General features: G+C 32.8%; 2 protein-coding genes across 2 annotated transcripts; one reads left to right on the top strand and one right to left on the bottom strand.

Moving 5' to 3' along the window:
• The first annotated feature begins 631 nt into the window (after nucleotides 1-631).
• On the top strand, nucleotides 632-4,313 carry LOC140753573 (pleckstrin homology domain-containing family A member 3). Its single transcript, XM_073088282.1, has 5 exons — nucleotides 632-779; nucleotides 850-966; nucleotides 1,441-1,590; nucleotides 1,963-2,093; nucleotides 2,744-4,313. The coding sequence occupies exons 1-5, from the start codon at nucleotides 740-742 to the stop codon at nucleotides 2,972-2,974; spliced, it is 669 nt and encodes a 222-aa protein (XP_072944383.1). The 5' UTR covers nucleotides 632-739; the 3' UTR covers nucleotides 2,975-4,313.
• On the bottom strand, nucleotides 4,306-7,886 carry PolD1 (DNA polymerase delta 1, catalytic subunit). Its single transcript, XM_073088281.1, has 2 exons — nucleotides 7,759-7,886; nucleotides 4,306-7,681 (listed from the first exon to the last, which is right to left on the bottom strand). The coding sequence occupies exon 2, from the start codon at nucleotides 7,612-7,614 to the stop codon at nucleotides 4,366-4,368; it is 3,249 nt and encodes a 1,082-aa protein (XP_072944382.1). The 5' UTR covers nucleotides 7,615-7,681; nucleotides 7,759-7,886; the 3' UTR covers nucleotides 4,306-4,365.
• Nucleotides 7,887-16,602: the final 8,716 nt, after the last annotated feature.

The raw sequence follows: 16,602 nt of genomic DNA, 5'->3' as shown, positions 1-16,602 counted from the left end.
TTATATACACATAATATATGCCATTGCCAAATAAATGAATAAATAAATAATATATGCATACAAATATATACTTAATTATGACAGAGATAAGTAGTGCTCTTTTACTCTTCTTTTGAACAAAGAGTTATACTGTTAGAAAGACGAATATGGGGCGGTAGTGAATTCCATAGTCTAACTGCATGAACGGAAAAGGAGTGGGAGTAGAAAGAAGTTTTGTGAGAATATTAAGAAGGGATTTCAGATGAAATATATAAGGTGCCAGAGAAGGCCGTATATATGAAAAACGCTATTTCAGATAAGAGGGAGAAGATGGACTTTTCAGGATATAAAGGAGACAGAGGATACGAGTATTCCTGCGAAAACGGATTGGGAGCCACTTGAGATCTTTGCGAAAATGGGAAACGCGATCCAACTTTCTTAAACCAAAGATGAATCTAATACAGAGATTTTGCAAGCGCTCAAGTTTATTTAATAGCTCCTCTGTTATCATCTGTTATCATATAATCATCTTTTATTGATGATGAAAAAAATATTTTAAGTCAAAAAGAGGGAATCCAGAGCCTTTATATTAAAAACAAATTTGACATATGACCGGTGTGACGTATGAAATTAGAATGACAGAATTGACAGATAATAATGACACTTGATTTGAAGAATTCCGTAAAATTTTGCTGGCGTTGCGTTTTGTAAATAATAATAAATAAATAATAAACCACAAGTGATCTGTTACACAACCCATATGGAAGGTATATTGTGGAAATGGACAAATTACTGGAATGGTATGATTATGTTTATTGAAGTGTGTTGGAAGTGTAATACATTTTTGTAATAAGTAATTTATTGCTGCAGGTTGGCAAACCAGATGGTTTGTTTTGGATAATGGCATATTGTCTTATTATAAATCACAAGAAGAAGTCATTCAAGGATGTAAAGGGTCTGTAAAGGTATCCGTGTGCCAGATTAATGGTAAACTATTTCCGTTCTGATTTATTTCACTTTCACATCGCCCTAATAATGATTGATTTCAATAACGATACATTTGTCCCTCACATCACTGTTTAAAAATAGAATGATATTTTTTCCGGACAAACAACTTTTACTTTAATACTGCCGCCACCTATCATTTATACCTCATTGACAAGTCAACTAATTGCTATTAAAATGTACTTATAAAGTTATAAAAGTATTATTTTTTGATTTGTAATAAGGTTTATTATTTTTTAAATGCAATGTCAAACAGAATTTAAATTATTTATGCCTGTAAGGCTATCTTATTTATTTTGCAATCATTTGTATCATTTTTTGCAAATTGCGAGACTTGAATCTATAGAAAATTTCATATGACTTGGTTAAAAAGTTACTAATACACCTTTGCCTGTAGGCTGTAATGTTACATTCGGCCAAAGAATATTTTTCTAATTTTAAAATTAACTTTTACAGTGAATAATATTGATACCACCCGGTTAGATCTGGTTATCCCGGGTCAGCAGCACATGTACCTGAGGGCACCTTCCCCACAGGACAGGCAGAAATGGCTTGTTGCTTTAGGCAGTGCCAAAGTTTGTTTGCAAACAAAAGTGGACTCATTAGGTGGGTTTAGTAAAATTCTCCTTGAATTTTCACAGAAATCACAGAGAAAGTAAATATAAAATGAATATAGGTAATAGTGGTAAAATTTATTTCGGCCTTAGATAAAACTCATGTTCTATAACTATGGAGTTGATAACAGATGTCTATGGGCAGCAGTCACCACTTATGACTTGGATTGCATGCTTGAATACAATATACTACAATTTTATTAAAACACATAATGGAGCATTAATAACTGTAGTTTTATTACTATTTCATTAATGAGCATTTTATAAGGTATATAAAACAAAACATATATGTTATTAATCAGTAACTAAATCATTTTATTAATTAAGCAGGTAATTAGATAAACATTTTTTTTTTAAATTTCAGGTGCAAGATATGAAGACACTAACTCATTAAGTCATAAAAAGTCAGAATTAAGGCTGTATTGTGACCTCTTGATGCAACAAGTGCATGCAGTGAAGAGTGCAGCAACAGCTGAAGGTGGTCCTGAAATACAGGTGACTATTTTATGGAATGCATATAACTTGGATACCTATTAATAATTCTGAATATGGTTGAAGTGAAGTTACTTGAAGTTACCACTGTAAAAATTATACAATTTTTATAATTTTATCGGCTTTTTTAGTTACCGTACTCCTCCGAAACGGCCTTACAGATTTTCACCAAATTTTATATGTATATTCAGTAGGTCTGAGAATCAGCTATTATCTATTTTTCATACCCCTAAGTGATAAGGGTTGTTCACCCTTAACATTTTTTTATTTATACAGCAACAACGTTTGCCAGGTCAGCCAGTATTCTTATAAAATGAATAATTGAAGCATAGAAAAGAAAAACAGTCTTAGTAAATGAATAAATAAAATGTGGACTTAAAGCTTTGTATATTGCTGGTTTACCCAAAGAGTAAAAAAAGGACTTTAAAATAAGCCTCTGCAGTCTGTCCTCTGTCACAGTCCTCTTATAACATGATCTAAAATGGAAAGACACTTAAAATTTTGTAGTATGTTTTACTATGACTTGGTTTGTATAAGAAAGTATGACAGCAAATACTAAAATTTAAAAATCAGGACATGTAGTATGGAAGATTCCATGTGAAAGTTTGGTTATTATAACAATAACATTCAACATGTTTTATTTCTCATTTCAGAAAATTGATGATGCCTCCAGTCTCCTGACAGCAACATGTGACACTTTCATTAGGACCCTTGAAGACATCATGAAATTATCAAATAATCCTGCAACGAGTCCAACCTTTTTTGAACCCCCGGTCCCTATGGTGCCACTAGTAAAAAACAATATTAATTCTAATAAGCAACTAACATCAAATAAGAATTCCAAACAAAATTTAACAAGATCCTTATCACAAGAAAATAGATGAAAATGCACCTGTTTCCAAAATTCTCATGTATATTTTTCATAAAATTGTAATGTACATTTTTTTATACTACTACTGCTTTTTAGTAAAAATATTATGCTAGTCTTTTTTGCAACATATAAAAGCTTTTACTTTTTTAAGAATGTCAACTGTTAATTTCATACCTTATATTTATATAGGCAACATTCATTACTTTCATTTTAAATATTCATGGAGACATAATAATTATGAGTTGTGTATTCATTAATAGATCTTTATATTTTAAACTCGAAAGTTTAATTAAAAATTAAATATTTGCAGTTTAATTTTGTTGTTGATTTCTGCTATAACTATATAATATATTAAAAAAATATTGCTTTATACTTTAAATCCGAGTTGGTACTTATAATTTTACATTATGTAAATATTTATAACACAAGTAATTACGACTTTATTTTATTCAACATTATAAAAACTATTATTTTAATTAAACACTGTCATTAAATTTATAGGATATACTGGAGTAGTAGAAGTTTATCAAAATCACTTTCTAAGGGCGTAACTCAAAAACTGACACGGAAGTCTTATTTTGAAAAATATTTTGGTGTGAGACGTAGCACTTTTATGTCATGAGGCTGTATTAGCCTATAATTTCCCATAAAATTAATGAACTAATTACTTTGTCTACTATTATCCAGTATGTAAATGTTAATTTGATAAACAATGAATTCTATTTTGTAACTATAAAATTATTGGTAGCAAATTTATATTTTTAAAGGTTCTGTAAATGTATTAATGATAAATCCAGGAATGTTATTTGTGTAATTATAATAAAGCTTTCATTTATATACCTAATATATACCATTTATATTTTATTTAATATATTTTCTGTGATAATTTGACTTGTTAAATTGGTGTAAATTAAATATGATAATATTGTTAAGACTCAAAACTATGATTTAATCAAAGAAAATGTAACCTTAGGTTATGGATGGCATCTACTTTGAGAATAATACAACCTGCACAACAATCAATATTTTCAGCATCTGTGGCATTGCAAATATAACTAATGTGAATGATCAAATAATGTAATGTTTTTCTTGATGATTGATGATAAATGGTTCAACTAAGATATGTCTTGATTGAGTTGAATGTTTTCTCATTCCAAAATTGATCTGCTTAGTAATAAAACGTACTTAAATGTAATATCTGAACATACCCATAATAAAAGCTTTGCTGTCTTAAATATCAACATTCCACTATGCTTTCTAGGTTGAGTTAATTAACAATAAATTAAGATATATTATTGTAAATGATTTTGTTCACCTTATATAGGAGAAAAGAAATAAAATATGTTATTGAACGTTTATTTTTATTTAGAATACTGCTTAAACATTTATTAAAAACAAAGTATATTACCAGATAGGTTCTCCGAACCTCAGGACAGTTTTTTCTTGAGTATCTAACTCCATTCCCATTTTCTTTCTCATATAGAAAATAGTGCAGTCCCTATTAGTACATAGAACTTCCTCATGCAAACTGCCCTGACACCTTTGGCACTCAGTCCAAAGCCTTGAGAACTTTTCCTGAAGTTGCCTTAATTTAAATACTTCAGTAATGTATAACTGACCTTCTTTACTCAAACAATGATTGCATAATGCTTTCTTTGCATTATTAGGCATTACTGTCTTACAGCCAATACACTTTTCTTTTTTCATAGTAAAGGCAGCTAAAGCACCTACTTTTGAAGTTACCATGGCTTTAGTCCTTGTGTGTTCGCCTTTAAGTAGTAAAGACTCCGCTTTTTCTCCAAGAATTGGTTCAAATATTCTTAGAAGTGGTTTTGATAACTGGTTTTCTAAGTAATAGTTAAAATCAATTGGTACACTGTTCTCCAAAACATAAATGGGATCTTCAGCTTTCATATAAGCTGGAGTATTTTTAGCTGCACAACACAATACATATGGAACTCTATCACCAAGTTTAGGTGCTGTACCTGCATCTCGTTTTCTCATTTTATTTGCCAATTCTACATGAGCTTGCTTAGCAGCATAATCATTTTTAGTTAGTTCTTTTGTTATTACTAACTGGGATATATCAATTCTATTGCAAAGTAAATCACTGATTATTTGTTTAGCATAGTTGACTGCACCATCTGGATCTCTATCTATCAATAGTTTTTGGAGGCAAGTACTCATCATATTGGACACAAGGGGACAATTGTCTCTTCGAACAGTTTCAATTCCCTTGCAATCCATTTTATCATATTTGTCAGGTCGAGTAAAGTAGAGACCTGCATACCTTTTTTTATTTATAAGAAGGTATGGATAGTAGACTTTCTCAAATTCTAATTTAATTGGTTTTACAAACTTTGAACTAACAAAGTCAGCAGCCTCTTTGCCTAGTTCCATGCTCTCTTCAAGGGTTTTTACTCCAAACTTAACCATGACTGAGTCAGTGTCACCATAAATAACAACTGCATCTTCTTTATATCCATTGGACTTTGTGTACTTTTTCTCTACTTCAGATTTAGTGAATTCAATCATTGTTCGGCCATAGGCAGTAACACTTCCTGATATTTCCAGACACGGTAACTTACCAACTTGGGCTCCAGTAAACCCATATACAGAATTAGCACTTATTTTCAATGCCAATTGTCTTCCATCGAGTACAGATCTTTTAAATGGATCCTTTTCTTCTTTCAAATCTGCTTTAGCTTTCTTTCTAGCAGCCAATAGTGACTCTAATATTTCAGGCAACAATCCTTTCCTGATATGGGCCTTTACAAATGTGTTCTTAGTTGGTGTTACTGTAATATCATCATTATTAAAATTTTGTTCTCTTTGTGAATTAGGAGGTACCAAAGTGGTGTAACATAAGTTGTGTGCCATCATGATACTAGGGTACAGTGAAGCAAAATCTAAAGTTGATATGGGATCAGCATAATATCCTCTTTTGGGCTCAATAACAGTTGCACCTTCAAACTGATCATCGGAACCTTGTCCATGATAAGCTGGTATTAAATATCCTGCATCTTTAGCTTTCCTCAGAAGCTGGCTCACAACTTTGATTTGCTGACCTCTTGTTAATAAGCATAGCAATGGGACACCTGTCACTCTAGCCATTTCCATGTAATTAATTATGCACATTAATTTATTCAGAAGTTTAAGAGGCAAGTATGCATCTTTCAAGCAGTACATGGCTAATCTCCTTCTGGTTTGCTCACTTTCATTTTGTAAATCTGTAATAATGCTGTGATGTACATCTTCCTTTTGTTCTTGCAAAAAATGGTAACTGACAGCATTTAGTGTATATGATCTCAGTTTGTAATCTCTCACTAGCACCAGTAGTAAATCAAAAGGAACCCTTCCTTCAAAATTTATACTTTTGTTTTCACGCCGCCCCATTTGTTTTGATTGCAAAATAGAATCCTTGATAACAGACTTAATATCTTTGATTCTTCCTAAGAAATCGAAATTATTTACTTTGAGATGCTTGGCTCTGTTTATCAAATAAGGCCAGTCAAAATTGCTGATGTTATAGCCTGTTATTATATCTGGATCTAATTCACGGAAGAAGTCAGACCATTTGGACAACATTTCAGATTCAGATTGGAAACTAAGAACCTGTGACCCCACAATTGGGGCACAAGTATTTAAAGTAAAAACATTCCTCAAATAAGGTTCGAGTTCTCCTTGTCTGATGACCATTGAAGCAATCTGTATTACAGGATCCTTATCAGGTTCTGGAAAAACTCCTTTTCTTCCGGCACATTCTATATCGAAACTTAAAATTCTGATTGGTGCAACCTTAGACCATTCTCCTTCTGGTGCGTGAGCAATAAAACTGTTCCAAGCAACATCAACTTCAATCTGACATCTAGATACTGTACTTATCTGATTGTTTTTTGATCTTAAGGACCACTTTCCTGCCGGTAACTCTATCCAACTACAGCCAACAACCCCAGTGTCAACCATGAAGCGAATATCAAAATCTATATTTGTCTCATAAAATTTTGGGTCTGTTAAACCAAATGATGTTGGCTGTTTTTCAATAAGCCTTTTCGCTGCTGCTATAAGCCTCGGTAAAGCTACAGAAACCCTAGCAAAAGTAATTTCATTATCTCCTTTGTAATACATGATCGACTTTGCTTTGACTAATCTCACCTCTAAAACAGTCTCTCTAATTTTATCTTTATTGCCACGAAGATCTTCTAAGATGACTTTATTAAGATTTGTTTTTAAGTCATTGCATGAAGAATCAGTAAAATTTGGGGGCACAGTAACATAGAAGTAAGGTGTAAATCCGTGAACATGACAACATACAGAGTTCTCATCCATTGTAACACCATACATTCGCATAATAGGAACAGGACCAAGCTGAGATCCAGGCATACCTTGCATTGGGGGTCCGTTATAATGATCTATATCCAGTTGTTGAAAAACTAATGAATTCTTTGAGGGATTTAGCTCCGGAGGTTCTGGTCTAGACCATTTTGTATTTGTTGTTCGATTTTCAGGTCCTTCGCCTACCATTTGTTCAGAATCAAAATCAACTTCCATTCCCGCTAATTGTTCTTCAAAACTGCATGGCATGTCATCTTCGTCGTCGTCATTTGATTTAAACCTCTTTGGAGGCGGGCCTTTGTTCATTTTTCTTTCCATTTTAAATTATTTAATAAAATAGAACTTCACTGGACTTCACCCGTCACAATGTTTTGGCGCCAATTTTCTGAAACAATGAGTTGTCTTTTAAATTCTTACTATACGTTAGCATACAAACACTTATAGAAAACGACAATTACTTACAAGATTGTCTATTTCGTATTATGATGGTATACTAAAATGATAAATAGTTATTTTGTATTAACTGAAATGCCAGAAGCAAAATCTGAATTATAAGCAGTGAGATTAGTTAGAGATTGTCAATATTGTCATAATAACTAAATTGAGTATTGACAGTTACACAGTCTTACCAACCAATTAGTTAAAAATATATTTTAATACTGGTCACCACCACTCGGTCACCATTAAACAAAATATAAATCACTACGTTTGTTGAGATATTAAACTATAACCGTTTAAAAACCGAAATAAAAATATATCATGTTTTTTTAATAAGTATAAAATAAAATATATTTCATTTCATTTCATTAATAGTTAATACTCATGTTTTTGTTTATAAAACGGACAGTTTTTTTTAATATGACGAAAGGCAGAAGGTGAGGGTTGACGGAACCAAAAAATTACCAAAACTCGTTCGCACAATATTTGGTCAATTTTTTTTATTAAATTCATCCGATTCCTGACCCGGCTAAGGAACTCGTTTGAATATGTTGTTCTTCGATACTTAAAATTTCACCCTGTACCGAATGTGTTTATAGGGCGAAATAGGCAACGGCATAGTTATACCACTAATAAAGACGTTATTAGTAGTATATCTATGCGCAAATTATGATATTTCAGTAAAAAATGGGAGGGCTATTAAGCTCCCATTTACAACTGGTTCAAAAATAAAAAAGGCTCTAATGTAAGTTTTCGCACTTAGGTGTGATATAATTCTTGAATATTATGTAAAAGTCACACATGCATTTCAATTAATTCCCAAGGATGACAGAGGTTTATCAATTATTGACTAGAGACTAATATACCTTTATATTAAGTGTAATTGCAAAAAATTGAAGGTGGTAGAACCCTGTGTGGTTCGACTCCTACTGCACCACGACACACTACTACTATTAATACTATTTCTCCTTATAACAACAGTGTTAAACGCTACTGTGTTCTGGTGTCATGGGTGTAGTAAGGGAAACATACTTTTCCGAGGAGTTCCAGCTAAGTCCTCAGGACTAGCGATGCATTTGTGGCCGACCTCAGGAACATCTAATCCTATCTGGGGTTGATTACAGATGTCCATGTGCGGCAGTAGCCACTTACCATCAGGTAGACGGCATGCTCGTTTGGTACTCTATATTATATAAAAAAATGTTTTCCTATAAAACTTTAAGTAACGCCTTTGTATTACCTATGTAGGTTAAATAAAATGTACATTTTCCACGTTAACTGGCGCCACGTCTGTTTAAATATAACTGGGTGCCTAATGCTTATATTTTTCATAAAGGATGACGAATTTTCAAAGCTCTAGGTCGCTGGCCGGTGCTCGGCGCCAGCTGGGCTCAGCGTGAATCATCGGCTGCACGCACATAATCCTACGGTGATCTTCGTTAGAACTCTTCATACCAAAATAGGCAGTTACAAAAGGTTGCTGGTTTTATTGTTTCTAAAATGAGCCTTATGATTTATCGTTAGTACACTTAGTATTCAGGTTTGTATTTTGGTTATATTTTGCCTTTTGAAATAACGAAATACAGTGTGTGGGTGGTTAAATAGTAATTTAATGAGGTTTAAAATTAATTATGTAAAGAATGTATCTGTTAAAACACATCTTCTGAGGAGCTCTCTTATTTGTCCTGTATTCTTAAAATAAATTTTCCGACTAGCTTTTCTTTTAGGAATCCATCAGATATATGTACGATGTCTGCCGCGGCTCTGCACCGCAAAAGGTATTTACGAACTTGTGCTTTTGCTCTACCCTCTAAAAAAGGTTACGTTAGGTTAAATGTACTTTTTTGTGAGTTTGCATGAATCTATCTCATTACTTTTTTCTCTATTATGTAACACTTTAACCAAACGTGACTTTAGATTTACAGTGTATGGACGAACAGAGAAATGTACTAAACTTGTAAGCCTGTTAAAGTGACTGCTATAGTGTTGATACTTGATAGCATTGGCAAATAACGAGGTATGGCGCCTGTAGCTGCAGTGCCGCATTCGTAAAACATTATAAAATATCTTTACTATTCTTACTTTTCAGGAGCATCAAAGAACATATGCGTCTCTATAAACGTAAGGATGATTGAAAGCCTAAATGAAGTAAAATTACTTTATAAACATTTTTAAAGAACACGTCTCCACATCTTTCACTGTTAAGACTGGAGTCAATGACAGTTCGTCGAAAAGGTGCGATTGTGTGGTCGACGTCCAGCGCTCAATGAGTTTCCTTCAGATAAACCGATGAGTCTGCATTGTATTAATACACCAGACATGACAAATAAGCAGCGGTTCATTAATGGCTATACCTAACGACATTGTTGGATTGTTACGACATGGCTGGGTACAGTAATGTGGTTTCGTTTTTTTTTCGAGGAAAATGAAACGATTTCTTAGTACTAAACATGTAACATTTGTTTTATTGTGTACTTAATGTTGATACCTATACCTACCGATGTGTTGTTTGCTGTTGAATAGTAAAGAGTAATCTCTAGTAGTCACTTAAGTAAGTGTTAAGTAGTTAAGGTGTGTAAGTGTAAAAAAGTTATAATCACATTTATAATATTAGTTAGGATATCTCTCTCGTCAACTTAAACTCACAGATTGGTAAAAATTTACTCACTCCTAACTAGAAAATGTAACCAGTTTTGACAATTAAAATTGTCACTGTCATCTATTTTCGTATTTAAAAAATATAAAAAAAAAAGTTTTTAGATCATTTACGAATGAAACGATTTTTCTCCGCAGTTTTTCTTCGATTTCGTGTTTTTTTTTGCACTACTTAACTGCGCATGTCGGCATTGTTCCTCCGCCTAAATTACAGCATGACAGCCATTAAACACCGTTAGCCACCGTTTAGCCATTTAAGCCATATAATGGCCTCCTTCAATTACAAGTGAGATATCTATACTTAGCTATGGTTAAACTATTGAAATTCATTAAAACTGTTTTAATAAATGGTTAAATTGAGTTATTTAATTTGAATTGCGACTTATTAAAGTTATTATGTGAACTGTGCAGAAAAATCACTTGGTTCAAATGCATTTAACTGGTTTTATGTTCCGTAACGAAGTGAGCGACAGTATTTAGTCATGGGAATTTGTTAAGTTTCACACGTCAATTTCGCGCACCAGTTAGTTGTTAACACACGTAAGATCATCTTATGAAGCTAAGCTTGATGCTTATGTCTTTATGTTACAGAACCTTCGTAATTTTCATAGCAAAGGCCATAGATAAGTACAGATATCTCACCGCCTTGTAATTGAAGGAAGCCATTAAATGACTTAAAAGGCTGACAATTCTGTCAGCCATTTTAAGGCTGTCATGGTGTACTTTATGCGGAGCAAGTCCGACATGCGTAGTTAAGTGGTGTGGTACAAAAACACGAAATCGAAGAAAAAGTGCGGAGAAACATCGTTTCATTCGTAAATGATCTAAAAACTACATTTTTTAAATATTTTTTAAACACGAAAATAGATGACAGTGACAATTTTAATTGTCAAAACTGGTTACATTTTCTTGTTAGGAGTGAGTAATTTTGACTAATCTATGGCAAAGGCCAGTAACATTGTTGTTGTATAACAGCAGTGTTATTAGACAACAGTGAGTTTTATCTTTGCTTTTGAACATCGGGTGATCTTTTTTTTCGGTCACGGGAAGAAAACCTTCAAATGGTTTTCGAAAGTTAAAAGGTTTCAACAGTGTCTTTGGAAAATGTACCATGCTGCCTATTTTATTAGAGGGCGGGGGGAACATGCAAAGATGCCACAGTGCCTTGGGTTGTTTAGCATTTTACCGCACTAAAACCCACTCGGTGACCTTTGTCGGTCTATATAAGCGCAAAGCATTGGGGGTCGGTGAGATAGGAACGGGGGTTAAAGATAGTGGATAGATTTTAGCAAGTGGCTTTAATGTTATATAAGTACCTACCTGTATTGTTTTAGTGCAGTAAAAATTCCAAAAAAGTACTTTGTCTACGAGACGAGAACGTTTTGGAACAGGTGGTAGACAAATGTTAGGGTAAAAGTAATTACAAACAACATTTTGATAATGTTTAATAACAAAAAAGATACCATAACAGACAGATAAAAATACATACAGCCTAATACAGAACCTCCATTTTTCGATGTTGGTTAATAAAGTACGAACTTCTGATTAAGCGAAATTATTTTAAGCTTGACAAATTATCGCGCCGTATGTTTTCAGCAATAAATACGAATAAGCCAGACAGGGCCAATTGGCTGGCGACGAAACTTCCCCAATTAGTTGATTCGATTCAAAGTTTAGTTGCGGTTTATCTGTGACTAGCTGCAACGCTACTGATGCATTATGTGAGGCTGAGTGGAGATACAGTTAATAAATTACACAACTAACTTAGTTATATCTTTTAATGGGTATGAGAATATACATAAAGAAAGTCTAATAAAATTTATGATTTTATATGCTTAGTACCTAACCTACCTAAATTATAGTTCTTAGCTGTAGGTAATAAATAATTATAATGTACCCAGATAGACTTGTAGATACAAGCAGTACATTTAGGTACCCATCTTTGATTAATTTATTGTTAGCAATATATTCAAATTATTTAATTATAGTATTGTTTTAATTAATTATTTTGCGTTATATTCATGATGTGTTATTTTTATAATAATAAGTGCCCCTTTGTATAGTCATTGGCTGTATGGGTTATGCGATTGTGTGCATTAGCATGGAACAAGAAAAGGAACGCGCTTGGCACGAGACTTGTATTTTACGCGGGAATAATAAAAGTTGTAAATTGGATCAAGAAAATAGTTTGTGTTATTAATATGGAAAATACTTAAATATTTATAAATTTTGGTTCTCGGATCTTCGGTTGAATCTCTTATGACAAGGCTTCTAATAAATATTAATATAATTCTGAGATCATCTCGGTTAACTAATGTGTAAGTAAATAAGGACTACTTAACGATTTAATTATTATAGTTTTATGCATGGAGTCTCTCAAAAGTTATCTCTATTACGTAATTAAGTACATTAAATTTTTCTTGTAATACAGTATACAAAAATGTATTCATAAAGTGATTTATTATAGGGAAATATTATGCTCGTGCCTTGTATTGTATACCTAATATTATTCATTCAACAATACATTTGTGGCGGTTATTCAGTTTTGTGAATAAAAAAGTTAATATTTATGTCGGCTTTTGTAAAACATGCGTTACATTATTCATCTCAGCATTCATTCATTCAGCTCTCGAGTCATTCCGATGAAGAAGTTCGCGACCACAATTGTTATTCTTAACGCGAGTTAGTATTTACATAAATCACTCATCTTCGCGACATTGGTTCTCGGTATTGATAATTGAATAAACTCATTCATTATTATGGAGTAGGTAGCTAATAAAACTGGCCGCACAAGCGCTTCGATTGTGTCGTTTTACGAGTTCAGCCAGCTGCATTGCTGGCTATCTTTATTACTTGCATTGACCACAGATGTAAGATAAAAGTATTCATTGACCCGACCTTTCAGTAATGTCAATACAAGACGTCCTGTTGGTCGTTTCAACGGAACGATCTCGCGAGTAAATCAATTATAGGTACCTACATACGATCATAAAGAATGCAGGCGACCTATACCAATACAAAATACAGTGCCTTTTTTTTAAATAATAAAATGCTTATTTTAATGGACGGCTATGATAATTATGTTGGACATATAAAAAATAAAATGAAACAACTTTAATTACCAACAGAAAAAATAGCTTTATAATAATAATTAAGATTGTAATCAAGCTTATCTAAGAATATTAAAAACCTTTTTTTACCAACCTCTTATTACCAATCTATTATTACCACTTACCAGTAGATATTTATAAAAAAATATTTCATCAAATTATGACGTCACAACGCCACATGACATTCATTGTTTTATGATTGTCACGTGCCGTTAGGGCATTGATAGGGATCGCGAGCTTTCCATAAACTATTATATGAAATGAATCATAGATCTATTTAAAAAAAATAGACCATTACCTATGAACTGACGTATTTTCATCAGTTTATATCGTGACTATAAAATAATTTATATTTTGTTATTTCTCCTCCTACGTCTTCTTTAGTGAACCAGTCATCTGAGCTAGAACCAACGATATTCCTCTGTTAGTTTTAACACAAGAAAATACTGTCAAGTCTGTTAATTACTGGAATGACGATGAAGATGACAAACAGCGATGCATTGTGCTGGCACTGGTGACTGATCGGATAGCAATGCGCCTGCTATCTTATCTGGGGAATGCCATCCCTTGGAGCTGGGTAGCCGCACTTAACGCGTCACTACAAAGGAAAAGAAACTTTTGTTACTCAAAATAAATATTACTTATCTTTCACGTTTTGTACTCGTAACGGTAAACTGTATTCAAAGAAAATCGATTTTTTTAAAGTCACTTGTTATCGCTTGCAACGCTTGGCATGTTCAAGAAATTAACTGTTTGTCATATTTTTGTAGTTTGTGTAAATAGGACAATATTTAATTTACAAGGTTAACGTTAACGTTGATAATATATAAAATATTAAAGTCGCTCTTAGCTACAACATAGTATGTATATCAACTACCATAACATACATACAAATATATAAATTGAATACATCAGGCAGTTTTAACTAAAATCTAATTTAAAAATCTATCCTTCCGAGTTAATCTTAAATAGTAATTAGTTTCAACGAAAACAAAGTGTAACTAATTATAGCCACTTGACAAATAAAGTAACAAAAACCGTTAACGAGTCATGCCAATGGGCCGTTATTAGATAAAATTATTTCCAATAAATATATTACTAATTGTCAGTAGCAAAGGTTAACAGTCGACCGTTATTAAATAAATATCTATACAAAATATTCGACCACACACTGCGAAATTGACTCAATTGAGGTAAGTTTATAACCGAGATGACCTATTAGTCTTATTAGGGCAGTTAGCGATAAAACATTATTATTAATATTTGCGTGACCAACAACCACACATGCTGAGGTCATTGGCCTATTGGTGCAAATCAATGAATGTATTTTCTTGCAAGGCGACGATCGCTTTTGAGAATAATATCTCATAAATTAATAGCAATAAATTGAACAAATTATTACGTTAATAATTATTATGCAAAGGATTGTGTAATATGTTTGTTTGTGTAATATAAAGAGCAAACTTGTATGTAGTCAATCTGTTTCTTTTAAAGGATATGTGCCAGTAAGTAGGTGATTGAGTAACAATCCATCTGATGACTACGATCTATTAACATCTATAATTAAGCCTAGGTAGGATTAGAAAGTTTCCCCCTCGCAAACAAAAAAAAAAGGTAGGATTAGAGTTCTACTTTAGGTTAAAATGATTGCTGCCCTTGAGAAGTAATTACGACCCCCTCGTATTTCTGCTTTAAAACACAACTTTCTATAAAGCAAAGCGTAGATACAAAGAAGGTAAGTCCATTGTAATTTTTTGTAACTTTGTATTAAGTAAGTATATAAAACTATGGAAATTAAAATTTGAATGGTACCTATGATTAATACAGCATTGACTCGGTAACAATGATATAACGTCATTAGTTTTGAGGTCATGAAAAATAGTAAGGAAAACGCAGCGCTTGGTCTTACATCTTCTAGCATAAAAACTAATCAGCTAAATAAGATAATAGGTAATTATAATTATTTTAGCTTAAGAAAACCAAATTAGGATTTTTTTGTGAGAAGTACCTACTTAACGCGCGGTATTTTCCAATTCTACTTCCGTATGATTTTATATGAGTTAATTAATGTATCTAAAATTACAGTGTCTTATACAGTATACAGTCACAGAGTAGAGACTTATACAGTAGAATTGAAGTTTTATACACAGGTAGCGCTAAATTTATTTCATAAGAATTTGATCCAGAGGTAGAACACATGGAAGACACTTGTCACCTTTTATGACATTTGTTTATATTCCACAGGGAATTCCTTTTCTATTCATATTGGGAGAGTATACCCTGTATACTTCAGAACTCGTGGAAAATATCAGAAATTGTAGAATGATTGTATCACAAAAATAATATTGTTGTCCCATGTGAAGTACGTAGGTACGTACATAAATGTTAATACATACATATTAAAACACGTTAAAGGCATACATATAGGTACATAATAATTATAGGAAGTCCTAGTTTCGTCCTAATGTCTTGAAGTGGTGGCAAAGGTTCCGATAAGGCACGGAACCTTCCGATAATGATTGTTGGTACTTGTAATTTGCCGGATGTATTGCAGAACATAACTGAGATAAATGTATCTTATTAACATGTTCGATATTTATTGCTTCTATAGATAACTTGTATAATATATAGTATATGCTATTGTTCTCATATGAAGGGAGGTAACTAGCATATATATACGTAACCGTAAGGTTGTGTTGACGAGTGGTACCACCCCTCCGCAATTTTGAGACACATATCTTAGGGTCCGTAACCAAAGGGTAAAATCTATCACTAAGCTCTTGTCTATCACAGGGCTCTATCCCTTGAACCGTAATAGATAAATTGATTTTTTTACAGAGAATTACCGGTGGCCGCTATTTCTTAAACCTAGCGATAAGGTAGGCGGGCTGCCCGATTAAAAGTAGTTATTGTCGCTTAAAAACATTTGCAACACCAGAGGAATCATCAATTGCGAGCTTTAGAGGAAAGCTTTTTGCTTCTTTTTGTAGAGCCCATGTCATAGCGTTCCGGGCATACCTCAGGAGGAAGTTCATTCCTTATCTTGCACGATCGTGACAAAAACGAAATACGATTTCTGCATTATAACAACTTTTGATGCCTT

The sequence above is a fragment of the Epargyreus clarus genome, unplaced genomic scaffold (assembly GCF_041222505.1).
Source record: "Epargyreus clarus isolate Ecla_fem2 unplaced genomic scaffold, WU_Ecla_fem_2.2 ptg000026l, whole genome shotgun sequence".
Classification (NCBI taxonomy): Eukaryota; Metazoa; Arthropoda; class Insecta; order Lepidoptera; family Hesperiidae; genus Epargyreus; species Epargyreus clarus.
This window is presented reverse-complemented; position numbering and strand designations above follow the sequence as displayed.